Here is a 14,895-nt window from a genome sequence, read left to right as displayed (position 1 = left end):
CTTCACACTCATAGCAGAGCCTGTCATAACCTGGAACCTCTTCAAGAGGAAGCAGAAAGAGTGAATATAATTTACTAGCCCATTAGGGTCTGCTCAGCTGAGATTAAAAAAATTTTATAAGGAAGAGGTTTGAATTAACAGAGGCTGTCATGTGTCTCAGGGCTACAGAGAGACTAGACTGTCTAGCTGGGACAGGTGGCCTTCTACCGTGGACTTGTAGATGACCTGTGCAAGTCATTTTACATGCTCACTGTTATCTGTGTTACTCAGGTTATCCTTACTGGATAAATGAGGTTTTCTCCAGTAAACATGCAATACGAAGGCACTTTAAAAAAATAAAAGGAGTGAAGAATATTGGGGGAAGAAAAAAACTTTGAACATTCTTTCTGTTGTTTTTTTAAAACAAAGTTGTCCAGGTTTTATTCACCAACAGGTCCTCCCTCTTCTCCCTGCCTGCTGCTGTCCCCACTTCCATGCTCCCAGAGTCAGGGGAGGGCTTCTCTGGCCTCCTCAGCTGTAATCTCCTGGGAGTAGAGGTCAGTGAAGAGAGCTGGCAGCCAGTAGTGGGCCTCCCCTGGGGCCTGCAGGTCCAGCCACGCCAGCCCTTCCTTCAGCAGGTGTTCCTAGAGGGAAAAAGAAGTCATTTGAGAAAGGGGAGTTTCCACAGACAAATCCCCAACCCTATTCTGGTTTCAGTGGTGTTTTCAATTTACATGCGTGCCTTCACACGTTTACACAACCAAATTGGAATGATCTGTTTGGCCTTGACCAGTGCTGCTGGAAAAGAGGGTCAAGACACAGTAGGATGTTGTGGAAGGAATGTAGGGCTACAGAAATACCTGCTACATGGCCTTGAGCTATCACTGACCACATTCCCTGAAGCAAAATGGAGATCACTACCTTTCAGTTAATTTACTGGGTAACAGATGTGCATAAACCTTTCTGAAGAAGTTATGTAAGGACATTATTACTATTAGAATGGACTGAGTTCCTACAGCTGGAAATAGACTCGAGATGGGTTGATTGTGCCCAACATTAAACATGTATATTAACATTACAGATGACACTGTGTCTGTAGGTTAACTGGACAAGGAATAAGGTATTAAAAGGCTACATTTCCATGCTACTTAATAAGATCAGTCTTTCATTAGTACCATGAAATGTGTACATATAAAACTATACAACAGTATATAATTAGATACATAAGCAATACTAGATAATTTAGATGCATAATTATCATAAGTTAATAACTTCCTTCACTCTGAACTGTTACTGCCAGCATAAACTATAAACCATCTGGCCGAGTTCTACAGCTAGGACACAGCAGGTGTTGGTGATCCCCCAGTAGAAGTGGCAGCCTGGTTTTGCACATGTCAGGGTTAGAAGCCGCCTCTGTGAGCTCTACCTCTCAGTGCCATCTTCAGGGAAATGCTGGGGATCTAGGGTGACAGCAGTAGCCTTCAAGGCAAGACACCAGCAGAACAAGGTGGAAAGTCCTGTCTGAGTGGCTCCTGACCACCCACCCTCCCATCAAGGACCCATCTTTTCTGGGCCATTCTAAGTCACATACCAGCACTTGGCGCGCTCGTTCTGTCTCCCATTTAAGACTGGCTTTGATGTCACTGACGGTCACATAGCCATTTTTCTGAAGGAAGAATGGGGATTGCGTCAGTTAAGAGTACTTTCCCTGAGAACCCAGTATTTGCCCTAGGACAACAGATTCATCCAGACAGGAGGAACCGTGAGCATAGAAAGCCTCTAAGCATAGAAGAAGAATGTTTAGAGGTCCCAGCAGATGAGGGGAGAGGAAAGGAGGAGTGACTTTCAGGTGACAGGTAGGTTGAGTGGTTCAGTCTTAAAAAGTAGAGTCCCTGAGTAGAGTCCCTGATAAAATACTAATTTTTATTTTCTCAGGGAACTCTAGAGTGTAACAAGGTAAGATTCAGAATGATTAAATGATAGGAAAAATGGTGATAATCACTGACTGTTCATAATTAAAATATTTAAATATTCAGCCCATTCAGCCTTTGCCCTGTCTCACCCTACCTAATCCCTAATCAAGAAGAGCCCCTCCCTTATTTAGTTTTGTTCTACATTACAGAATTAAGAAAAGTGAACATGTCTTCCCTAAATACATAATAAGGATTTGAGGAAGGATGGCATATGCTTAAGGCATGCTGAGGAAGGGCCGATGGCAAACAGGATTAAACACTCGTTTTAAAGAATCCATCAAGTAGTTTAAGAAGACAACCAAGAATCTGTCTACGCAAGGAAATAGTTGTCTGCATGTGTCTGCTCCACTAGACTGTAAGCTCCTTGAGAGCAGGAACTATAGTATGTGGTACCCATCTTTATATGGCCTATAGCCTAGCCCAGTGCTTTGCAGTGTAGCTGCTCAATAAATGTCTGCTAAATAAGCACAGGTCTGAGTAGTGCATCCATTAGACAGTTCTGACAGAAAGACTGGAGTGAGTATTCTGGAATCCCCTCCCAGACTGTTCCTACCACACACATGCGCACGCACACCCACACACACACACACACTCAGAAGGCACAGCAGTACCTCGGCCAGCTGCAGCACCACAGTGTGATCCATATTGAGCTCGGCTGGAACAGACTGAATGAGGTAAGTGCCGCCCACAGGGATGATGCCAAAGCCAGTGCCAAGTGCCTTTAGTTTCTTGATGGCCCTGATCAGGTCGTCTCTGAGGTGAGGAAGAGCTGCTTAAACCCTTGGCAGAGCAGATCTAGCAACAATGCAGTTTGAGCTCTGCCCTGGGCAAAATACTCTGACAGGAGACTCCAGAGGCTGCTCAACATTTAAATAGGTTGGTAAAAAAGAGGGTTAAAGGGCACCAAATGGTGCTTGGTCATTCAAGGGAGATGGTCAGGCTCTCCACTCAGCAAACAGAACCATTTCAACACTGGACAGAGGTCAAAATCATGCCTATAGGAGTCCATCAAGAAGTGTGAATGAATGAGCTGAACGGAAGAGACCATAGGGAATAATGTGAACTCTCGCAAAACAGAGAAGGCTTATCCATTTTAATAGGGTCAATCCAAAGCTGATTACTGCTATTTGGAAACTCAGACCCAGTAGTGACAGACTGACTTCTTAGCTGACAACTCAAATTAGGGTAAAAGAAAACCTACAAAATGTGTAGGACATATCCAGTCCACATACTGACATACCTTTTCTCGAATTGGAGTCAATTTATACACCATCTTCTGACCCTAACTTCCTTCCCTAGCCTTTCCTGGTGCCTGCTCTATTCTCCTTGATCTCAAATAATCTCAAGAGTATACACAGACCCAAGAATGTTTTAAAAAAAATACGTATGAATGAAAAAAATATAGAAAGAAATATACCAAAATATTTAACAGTTATATTATCTCAGTTGAGAAATAATGGGTGGGTGTTTTTCTTTTTTCTTTTTTTAAATCTCTCTCTGTATTTTGAGTTTTCTAAAATGAAAAATTTTTTTCTGATCATAACGAGGAATAAAAATTACTCCTAAACGATCCTAGACACATAAGCAGTAAAGAGAAATAACATCCAACTTATTTTTAAAGACCTTTCTTATACTCCAAGGGGCTGGAAGTTAAGACCTACTGGCTGACATCCTGGGCGAATTTGCCCCTTCCTTTTAACACCTGTTGATGTAGCTCTTCCAGAGTTATCAGACCTGTTGGAGAGGGGGTACAGAAAGCAGACGGAGGATTACTTTTATGGAGGAAAAACCAAATAAACAAGAAAGAAAGAAGGGAGCATCATCTTTGGAAAACTAAGTCCTGGCCAGGTAGCTCAGCTGGTTAGAGCATCATTCCGATATGCCAAGGCTGCAGGTTTGATCTCCAGCAGGGCACACACGAAAATCAACCAAACACTGCATATAAGTGGAACAACAAATTGGTGTTTCTTTCTCTCCTTTACGCTCTCTCTAAAATCAATAATTAAAAAATTTAAAAAGAAAAACTATAAATGCTCTATTGGCATCAATACTGTGTCTATTTATAACCAATATTTTTTAAATTTTATTTGTTGATTTGAGAGAGAGAAACAGATTTATTTTTCCACTTACTGGCACATTCATTGGTTGATACTTGTATGTGCTCTGACTGGAGAGCAGACCCACAACACTGGCATATCAGGACGACACTCTAACCAACTGAGCTACCCAGCCAGGGCTATAACCAATGATTTATAACTGGTTTTAGGTTTTCTCTTTCTTGATTTCAACAGACCATTTAATGTGCTTAAGATGGAACTACTGAATGACATTTAAGGTCACATCCTGGACAGCAGTCAGCTGGCATCACCATACCCTATTTTCCTACCTCCCTACTATTTTCTGCAATGACTAGGGGCTAGACCTTCCTATCCAAAGATCTCTGGAGAACAGAGACAATCATTCAGGTAACTGCATTTGCCCTTGGCCATGGAGACCTACCAGGGATACACCTGCATGACGGAACTAAGATGTTTCTCAAGACCTTATCTGCCCGCAGAATGCAGGGTGGAAAAGGTCATCTTTCAAGGTTTTCTGCCTCTCAAAGAAGTCTACAGAACCTAGCCACCCTCACCTCCATTCCGGTGCTTCAAAGCCAGGCATACTTCGATAATCTGGACGCCCAGCTCATAATAGAAGTCACCCACGCCTAGCATTTCGGACCAAAATCCTTTTCCAGCTAAAAGACAGGAAAAAAAGCTAGGTTACTCATTAGTTACATCTTTTTTTTCAAAGCTAGATTAAAACATCTATCCTATGGGAAGTCTTCCCTGTCTAGCCTAAGTCCTTCTGTTCCATTTACTACTTAGGATCCTCAACACAACCTGACTCTTGGTAATCCCTACTAAAGAACAGGCTCAGGCAGTACTAAAAGGTAGGCAATCTAAAACGCATTTCTCTTTGGCTGCTGATTCTGGCTCAGGACACTATAAAAATGAGTTTTGCGTTCCCAAAGCATACAGTGAAACATACGGGACATATGGTTTAGACAAGGCTAAAAAAAATACACAGATGGGAGGAGGCAGTGGAGAACAATGGGAGGAAAATTGGGACAACTGTAATAGAACAATAAAAAATAAATTTTTTAAAAGAGAAAGAAAAATACACAGAACTAGCATTCAAATATCTATTGAAGATAATACTTTGAGTGATAAATGAAGGTTGTAGAGTTGTAATTATAACATTAATCTCCCTCTTGCACGCTCCCAACCAGGGACCCCGTTCACAACCCAGGCATATGCCCTGACCAGGAATTGAACCGGCAACCTTTTGGTTCACAGGCCAGCACCCAAACCACTGAATCCTATATATGTAAAAAAAAAAAAAACTGTAACTATGAAGAAGGTATCCAGAAAGATATAGCTTAAACTGTTAACAGTACTTTATCTCTGCAATTATAGGACAGAGTCAGACGACTTCTCATTTCTCCTTTTTTTCCCTTTTTTGTTGATTGCATGATCACATACTTTCATTAAAATTAAGTTGTTGTTGTTTTTTAATAAAGGGAAAATAGCCATAAAAAATTCCACTGTAGATCATTCAAGGGAAGATTACGTACACTGACTCCTCAAACTGCATTCCAGCCTCTCCATCTACCCCATCAAACTGGGCACTTAAGGCCCTGCTAGGCACTCCTTAAAGACAACACTTTCTGTACGTTCCTGCAAACCCTTCTAGAAGATGCCCCTGTAACAGCAGTGATAACCAACTAGGCAGCTCTGTCCCTGTGGAATCCTAGAAAACCAGACTTCTCCTTACAGGCCAGAGGGTCCACCCCAATGGTGGCGCACATATCCTGGAACTGCACCCGGAACTCAGGATTCTTCCGGATCTCTTGCTTGTGCTTGCTGGCAAATTCTTCCAGATTGGTCTTGAACATGTCCAACTGCTTCGACATCTGTAAGATGGACAAGGGGGAGGTTAGGGGGAGGCCACTGAGGTGATAATCAGAAGCCAAAATAAGGCCCTGGCCCTGTGGCAGGTCAAAGACTGAAATAACCTATGTTCTCAGGCCTACCATTATGCTGTTTTCTGTTCCCTTTCTTTTGAGCCCTGCCTCTCCTTCACAGTTCTGTGGTCAGCAGAAATGAAATGTTGTAATGTTTCCTCAATTCTAAAATATGTGTTTTTTTTTCACGTATTCCTGATCTCAAGTCAGGATGTATCTAATGATCAATGTACACAATCCAACGTGGTTCTTTTTCCCAGGAAAACTGTTATTAAATTGAAGACAAACCTAATAATCCATTTTATCTTAAAAATGAGGGAATTCAGTGGTGACAAAAAGGCTGGACAGGAGAAAAAGAAAGCCTGCCACGCATTAGGTGTACAGTGCTTGTTTAATCCTAGTCATTAACCTCCTTGAGGACGAACTCGAGATAAAGAATCCGAGGGAGAGGCTGTGGGTCTACCAGATTACATCCCAAAGCTAAATACAAATCTTTTGGGGGGGGGTTTCTGACTTCCTATTTGTATCACTCCTCACGATACCTATCTTCCACCGTACCAAGGATGGTCACTTCTGGCCCAGTATCTCATTTGCTACATGTTCGAAACTTACACACCCATCATCATTTCCAGTAGTTTCCTGCATGTCATCTGCCCATGAGTGGGAGCTTTTGAAGAGCACAGCCTGTGTCTACTATCTTTCCTCAGTTCAAGGGCCCCTTTCCCTGTTTCACTGCCTTGTCCTCTTCTTCACCAGTTACAGTAACTGAGTAAACTCAGCGCAAGCACAGAAGAGGGAAGTGTTAGGAAGAGAGACTGTGCAGGAGTCACGCCCCCACCACTCTCACACACGTCTCATCTGCACCTAGACGTGGCTGCGGTGGTGGTGGGTGCAGCAGGTCAGGTAATATTTTCATGTTACTCTTAGGCATTTAAAGTAAAAACTCTAAAAGACCTAAATCAAATAGCTCTCCCACTTACTACCCACGTAACCTTGGATAAATTACTTAATACCTCAGGGTCCTCATTTTCAAACTAGGAAGAATAGTGTTCCTTCCTTATGGGATGAATGGACAAGATAAGTCTATGTAAAAAATATGAACACATGCCAGGGTGGCTATGGGCAAGTAATAACTCAAAGACGTTTGTTATCATTAGTAGTAGTATATTGTATTGTATCGGCAGCCGTCCGTCTCAAGAGACGATGGTGTAGCTTCTTAAGAGTCTGTCTGCACCGCCGAGAATGGCTGTGCAGTCCGACTCCGGAGTGACACGGTATCTGTCTCTTCCCGTGTTGAATCGACATCTTGCGATGACGCTGGAGTGTCCTCTCCAGTGAAGCTGAAGCTACAGAGCCTGGGCAGGGTGATATGGAGGGTCTGCTGTTGCCCATGCAGCAGACCCCCCCTCTCTTCGCAGCTGAAGGGTCCAAGGGAAAGACGGAGTCAATACAGCTTGGGTTCAGGTGCGCCGCAGGAGTTGCCGGTGTTGACTACAACGTCAAACCGCCTTAGGGACTCCGGCTCCGGATTTTCTGTCGGGGTTTACTCCCTTAGCCTTTCCCCTGAAGAGGTATGCCGCAAGGCAGCGGAGGTTTTTTGGAGTCAGAGTTTTCCTTCTCTGATGTGCCCTGACTGGAAGATCGAACCAGCGACACTTAGCTCGCAGGCCGACGCTCAATCCACTGAGCCAAACCAGCCAGGGTCATTAGTAGTAGTAGTAGTTATCATAATTAGTAGTTAGTTATCATTATTAGTAGTAAAAGATCTGAGGAGCCCAGAAATCAGGATTTGCCAAGTACCCTATATTTATTTCAATCTAGTCTAGTTTACATCAAAGGTGTCCTGGCCATTCTTGTGGGGTTCTCCCTGCCTGCCTGTAGCCTTCCAATCAACTCACCTGCGCCAGCTGGTCCTCAGCCAAGACAGTCCCCCGCTCCTTATACTTGGCCTGTCAGACAAAGAGACCAGCATGAGTTGAGAGTGGACGCTGGGGGCTCCCACTTGTACTGCCTCAGCTGAAAAGAGGGAGGGTCTCTCTTAAATGGCTCTTCTTAGGGCAAGGGATGAGGAAGTAGAATGGACGACTCGTCTGTAGTCAAATTTGGAGAAGTGGGGGAAAGGGCTGGTGGCTCTGGGGATGCTGACTTTCCAATCTACCGGAAGTTGGAGAAACTCCGTTCCCGGGGACCCGAGAAGCCCGTGTCAGACTCTGCTGGGAGGCGATTTGAGCGTACAGTGCTCTCTGCTCCAGAGACGTCAATCTCCTGCGGGCCAGGGATGGCTCTGGGTCCGCCTTCTGTCCCTCACCTCGGCAAGCTTCTTCTTGGCGATGGCGCCAGCTCCCACCCCGCGGCGGTGCATCCCCGCCGTGGGCCCGCGGGCCACCCCGCTGCCGGGCGCCCGGGTCTCCGCTTCCCGGAACCCGCTGCTGGCTCCCCAACGCGGAAGCGCGGTCCGACGTCATCTCCGCGCGCCGGATGCTACACCCCGACTTCCTGCCGCGGGGCTGCAGGTCTTCCACCGCCAGGGGCTAGGGCTCGGTCTTCCGCTGGTGGCTGAGTTCCGTGAAGCCGGGTGGCGGGGGAGGCGCTCTGTCCGAGTGCCGAGCCCAGGTGCTCTTGGCGCAGCCCTGTGTCCCCCGCCTCGTGGACGCCTCGGACCCTGTCATCTAACCGTTACTACCCCAAACACCAATGCTCATCGACCGCCTACTCGGTTGTTGGGCGCCGAGGGTTCCATATAGGGCATAAACCAGCATCCATTCTACACTAACAGAGCTTACCTGCGAGAGTCACACGCGGACATTCTAACTGGCGAATATCTTATACTTAAGAACTTGAACTCTGGAATCAGATAGATTGCCTGGCTCTATAACTTACTCCCACTCCATATGATCCAGTAACTTAAGGCAAATTATTTAGTCTCTTGTGTTGCACTTTGCACAATTGTGAAAACAACTACTCACAAAGTTGTTCTGAGGATTAAATCAGAAGGTATATATATAACAAATCATTAAGTACAATGCCTGGCACATCAGTAAATGCTAGCTCTGATTGTTACTCATTAGGTCTGGGGTGGTATTAGTTATCTGTGTGTTTAGGAAGCTCCATAGGTGATTTTTACCCCCATACGTGATTTCAATAGCGTTATTGACTCTTAACAAAGAAGGAGGGAATGGAGGATTTTTAGCGAGTAATAAGATCAACTTTTTATTTTAGAAAAAGCAATGGCAACCTATGTTTAAGTCAGTTTCTGCATTCTAAACTAAACATGATGAGAACCAGAACTAAGATAGTGGCAATAAGGATAGAGAGAATGAGACAAAGTCAGGAGATATTAAGAAGGTGAATTGATAAAATTGATTAAGATGGGTGAAGAGTGGATGGGAAGAGTCAGCAGGATGCTCAATATTACGACTTGAGCATCAAAGGTGGTGCCATTGGGAGAGAGGGAGACACAGCATGAAGTTGGGGAAATAAAGAGTGGTTTGAACTTGTGGAAACTGAGGTCTGCAGGAGAGAGGGCCAATGATCATATGGATGTACTGATATGAAGTTCTACATAAAGAGCTGAGCTGGGATACAGATCAAGGTGAAAGCAACGTGAATAATGTTATCAAAGAGGTTTCCAGTAAAAGGATGAGAGGATGGGTACAGAGATTGGAGGCAGGATGTTTAGTTGCCATATGGGGCCTTAAGAGATCATGGAACTGAGCTCTATGAGCCTGGGTCCCTGAGGATTTCGTGGAGCAGAGTTGTTACACAAGCCCTGGACTGCCTTTGGATGTTTACAAGAAAGAAATAGGGACTTCAGGCCAAGATAGAGGCCTAGACAGACACTCTGGGTCTCCGTCCACAACTAAGAAGAAAGGAATACAACTACCTCAAAACTAGAGACAACCAGAAATTCTGGAAAATCAAGCTGCATGGAAGTCCAACAAACAAAGATATAAAGAAGAAATACTCATTCAGACAGGTAGGAGGGGTGGAGCCAGGGCGAAGAGGACATGGTGTGGTGGCGGCAGCAGTGGTGGCAGCAGCAGGCTGCCGGAAAGCGCAGTCACACGTTTTAAAAAGTCAGGAGGGACACCTGGAGAGCACTCCCAGCACCAGACCAGACCGCACAGCTCACAGTCACAATGCCGGGGAAAATAAAGCCTCATTGCTTCTGACTGTGAAAACCAATGGGGGTTGGGGCGGCGGAAGAAACTGCCAGTCTCTCAGCAGAGTCTGCTCGTTTAAAGGGCCCCCACAGTCCTAGAACATCTGCAGACCCACCCACTCTGGGAACGACAGCCAGAGCAGCAGCTAGAGAGGCGCCAGTCCTATACGAAAGTGGAAAAAGTGCCTGGAAAAGGGAACAGTGCTGAGCAAGCAGCATTGTTTCCTCTCTGACCCCTCCCCCACATACAGTGCCACAACGTGGTGAAATGGGTCGCCCTGTACTGATGAATACCTAAGGCTCCGTCCCTTACAACATAACAGGAGTGATAGCTCTACCTAAGACACAGAAGCAAACAAACACAGAAGCCTGTCAAGATAAGGAGACAGAGAAGTATGGCCCAAAAGAGGGAACTAAGCAACAAGGAGATATCCAACCTAACAGATGTAGAATTCAAAACACTGGTGATAAAGATGCTCACAGGCTTGACATATGCTTGAGTATGGCAAACGCGTAAGAGAAGAAGTGAAGGCTATGCTAAATGGAACAAAGAAAAATCCACACAAAACCAATGGTGAAGGAAAGGACACCAGGGTTCAAATCAATGATCTGAAACAAAAGGAAGAAAAAAACAGTCGACCAGTACAGAATGAGGAAACAAAAATTGAAAAAAATGAGGAAAAGCTTAGGAACCTCTGGGACAACTTTAAACGTGCCAATATCCAAATCACAGGGGTGCCAGAAGGAAAAGAGGAAGAGCAAGAAATTGAAAGCTTATGTGAAAAAATAATGAAGGAAAACTTCCCAAATCTGGCAAAGGAAATAGACATACAAGTCCAGGAGGCACAGAGTCCCAAACGAGCTAGACCCAAGGAGAACCACACCAAGACACATCATAAATTAAAATGCCAAAGGTGAAAGATAAAGAGAGAATCTTAAAAGCAGCAAAAGAAAAAGCAGAGTTCCCTACAAAGGGGTACCTATAAGACTATCAGCTGATTTCTCAAAAGAAACTTTGCAGGCAAGAAGGGACTGGCAAGAAGTATTCAGTGTGATGAAAGCAAGGACCTACAACCAAGATTACTCTATCCAGCAAAGCTATCATTTAGAATGGAAGGGCAGATGAGGTGCTTCCCAGACAAGGTAAAGCTAAAAGAGTTCATCATCACAAGCCATTATTATATGAAATGTTAAAGGAACTTATTTAAGAAAAAGAATATCAAAATTATGAACACCAAAATGACAACAAACTCACAACTATCAACAACTGAATCTAAAAAATAAAAACAAAATACAACTAAGCAAACCAGAATAGGAACAGAATCATAGGTATAGGGATCATTTGCAGGGTTATCAGCTGGGCGGAGGAAGGGGCAAAAATGGGGAAATGGTGTAGGGATTAAGAAGCATAACTGGTTGGTACAAAATAGACAGGGGGAAGTTAAGAATAATATAGGAAAGGGTGAAGCCAAAAATCTTATATGCATGACCCATGGACATGAATTAAGGGGGGGTGGGATTGCTGGGGGAAGAGGGGTACTGGGCAGACGGGAGTAAAGGGGAAAAAAATGGGACAACTGTAAGAACATAATAAAATGTACTTTAAAAAGAAAAAGAAAAGAAAGCCACTGTTATCGTGTGTTTTTCTGTTACTTGAGGCAGAATATAATGTTAATGGATGCAAGGACCAAGGCTAAAACAATTGCACAATGTCTCATAATTGTCCTTCAATTCATTCTCATACACGCTCTCACACAATGATCAGGTTGCATAAGGCTCCTTATACACAAACTGTCTCAGACACAGATTTGTCCCCTTCAGCAGATACTAGTCTTTTCAGACCTCGCCCTCATACACGCTGACCTCCAATATACCTACCCACTCCTTTCTGTGAAAAACAGTTTAATACTGATACACTGACCTTGTATTTTCATTTTCCTACTACACCACTCCCTAACACACAAACTTGGTCTTTTAAGTACCCACTGACACCATCAGACACACCTACTTCATTTGTCACTTTTTGACTCACACTGTATGACCCCTTAAGGTGCACACGCTGATCCCTCACTAACACCTATGACCTTAGATTTTTCTATTCACACCCTCAAATGCACAAATACATACATATCGCTTAGGGACACGCCTTGGTCCTTGACAAACCTTGTTGCTCCCCTCAAGCAGACATGCTCATTCCCTTATTCAGACACAATTGTTCTCCTTTATAATTTTAGAGAAATTACGCTGACCGGTAATATGCTAGTAAATGTTTAACAACCACCTCTTTAGGTGGGGAGGGAGGAGCTCTGGTTTATAGCATTTGCTGATTTCCTTGGTATAAATACTCTAACCAGAGCCAATTTCAAGTTGTCAATGGTTTTACAACCTGCTCTCAAAATTTCTGACAATTTAACAATGGCTCTCAGAAGCACTCTGTTATAGTACACTATGAATGCTGATTATCACAGATGCCCTCGCTTGCTTTAAGTGACTTACTGGCCTTGTGGCAAGGTGGCTAAGAGCATAGGTTTTTAATTGTCTGCTTCACAGAGGCAGTGTAGTGCATGGCTAAGAGCCGTTATGGTTTCATTATCTTAAAGGGTTGTGATGAGGCTTTAAATGAGATCACCATGACTTTGTTTATAAATTTTAACAAAAACAAAAACAAACAAACAAACAAAACCCTTCAAAAGCTGAAAAAAATGTTTATAAAAGACTGAGCACAGCCCTGGCCAGGTAGCTCAACTGGTTAGAGAATCACCTGGATACACCAAGGTTGTGGATTCGACCCCAGTTAGGGTACATGCAGGAAGCAATCAATGAATGCATAAATGAGTGGAACAACAAATTAATGTCTCTCTCTCTCTCTCAAAAGTCAATAAATTAAAAATAATTTGAAAGGAAAGACTGAGTATAACGCCTGTCCCATAGCAAGAACATTTTACAAAATATGTTAAAAATAACCCTTTCTGATTTACTGCCTCCAGAGACATCCCACGACTCCAGAAATATAGATCCAAACTTCCCCCCAAGACAGTTCTATCATGAACAATCCTGTCCTGTGCACAAAGGCATGCTCTAAATTGTATGGTACATCCTCTTAAGACTCTAGGAGTTTAGAAGAGAGGAAACCAAATATGTCAGAGCTGGAAGAGATGGCAAACTGACAGCCTTCAGGCACATTCAGCTCTCTGAAGAGTTTTGTTTGGCACCAGAATGCTTTTAGGCAAGCATGTCTCTTCCATTTTCACAGTCCCCATCCTTCCCATTGTCTTATACCATCCCCTTTGCTCATTTATGTTACTGGCCCGGACCTTCAGCCATGAGCTTTAGGTATGAGAATAATAATGACAAAAGTTAGCCCTGACTGATGTGGTTCAGTTGATTGGAGCATCATCCCATAAACCAAAAATCCTGGGTTCGATTCCCTGTTGGAGCACATGCCTGGGTTGCAGGTTAGGTCCCTGGTTGGGGCATGTACAATAGGCAACCAATCGATGTTTCTCTCCCTCTCTTTCTCCCTCCCTTCCCTTCTCTCTAAAATCAATAAGCATGTTCTCAGGTGAGGATTAAAAAAAAAAAGAAAAATAAAAAAGCCTGACAAGTGTGACTCAGTTGGTTGGGTGTTGTCCCACAAAGTGAAATGTTGCCAATTCAATTCCTGGTCAAGTAACCTGCCTAGGTTGTGGGTTCGCTCCCAGGTCAGGGCACGTATGAGAGGCAACGATCAATGTTTCTCTCTCACATCAATGTTTCTCTCCCTCTCTTTCTCCCTCCATTCCCTTCTCTTTAAAAATAAATAAATAAATAAATAAATAAAATTTAGAGAATAAATAAATAATAATAAAAGTTAACTTTTATTGACCACTTATTTTGTGTCAGACATGATCTTACTACTCTAACCCTATGAGGGGAATACTTTTTAATCTTTTTATAGACAGAAAACTGAGCTAAAGAGAGAGAAACTAACTTGCTAAGTCACAGTTAGTAAGTGATTGGAATCTAGGGGTGTTTGACTCTAGTCTTAAAATATGACTAGATCAAGGGGAGAGGGGGAGGACATTCCAGGAAAAGATGACCCAAACAAGGGGGAGAAAGCACTTCTGTGGATGCAGGGCATTGGGAGAAGGCAGCTGACAGAGGTGGGGAAGCCTCTGAACATGGGGAGATGAAGGTATTGACTTGTGGATAAATTGAGTTTGCCCACCCCCTCCACCCCCACTACCATCATCTTAGTGCAAACCTAGAATCCTGAAGAGCCTCTTTACTGGTCTTCCCTGTCCATCCCTATACATTTCAATATCATTCTTACTGTCATCAGCGTGGTGATTGCTTTGGAATGCAAATAGATCCTCTCTAAATTGCCCCTGCTTAAAACCCTTTGCGGACCTGTCCTTCTACTGAGGATAAAATTCAAACACTTTAAACATGGTCTTTAAAGTCCTGCCTCTGCCCACCTGTCCATCCTCTACTTGTCCTATTCTCCCCGTTGCCCATTTTGCTGTAACAGTAACACCGGCTAATATGTATTAAGGCTCTGCTCATCCTTCGGCCATTTTTCTCCTTCAAATCTTATTCAGCTTAAATGTCACTTTCTCCAAAAGGCCCTTCCGACTCCCCACTCCACCTAGATAAGTTTTCTCTGTCCTCTCTCACAGCAACCTCATTTCTTCACGTAACTTAGCATGTTATGTGATTATTGCATTTGTGTGTTTAAAGATTAAGGTCTGTCTTCATCACTAGACTGTAAACCCCTCACAGGAACAAGGATTGTG

The 14,895-nt window shown here is 43.7% G+C and overlaps 1 protein-coding gene across 1 annotated transcript; it reads right to left on the bottom strand.

Annotated features, from left to right (window-relative positions):
• Nucleotides 1-392: 392 nt before the first annotated feature.
• On the bottom strand, nt 393-8,413 carry SNF8 (SNF8 subunit of ESCRT-II). The gene is made up of 8 exons (XM_090292936.1): nt 8,267-8,413; nt 7,857-7,907; nt 5,769-5,907; nt 4,585-4,689; nt 3,614-3,686; nt 2,564-2,705; nt 1,571-1,645; nt 393-623 (listed from the first exon to the last, which is right to left on the bottom strand). Exons 1-8 carry the CDS (start codon nt 8,318-8,320, stop codon nt 486-488), a joined length of 777 nt encoding a protein of 258 aa, XP_090149062.1. The 5' UTR covers nt 8,321-8,413; the 3' UTR covers nt 393-485.
• Nucleotides 8,414-14,895: the final 6,482 nt, after the last annotated feature.

Source organism: Furipterus horrens, unplaced genomic scaffold, assembly GCF_987537825.1.
Source record: "Furipterus horrens unplaced genomic scaffold, mFurHor1.1.pri manual_scaffold_11, whole genome shotgun sequence".
NCBI lineage: Eukaryota > Metazoa > Chordata > Mammalia > Chiroptera > Furipteridae > Furipterus > Furipterus horrens.
Note: the sequence above shows the minus strand (reverse complement) of the source record. Positions and strands in the feature narration are given on the sequence as shown.

Coding starts and splice junctions, on each gene's coding strand:
- SNF8 (XM_090292936.1), bottom strand. CDS start 8,320: ATGCACCGCCGCGGGGTGGGAGCTGGCGCCATCGCCAAGAAGAAGCTT. Junction 7,908..8,266: donor CCAAGAAGAAGCTTGCCGAG/GTGAGGGACAGA, acceptor TTTGTCTGACAG/GCCAAGTATAAGGAGCGGGG. Junction 1,646..2,563: donor TGGTGCTGCAGCTGGCCGAG/GTACTGCTGTGC, acceptor TTCTTCCTTCAG/AAAAATGGCTATGTGACCGT.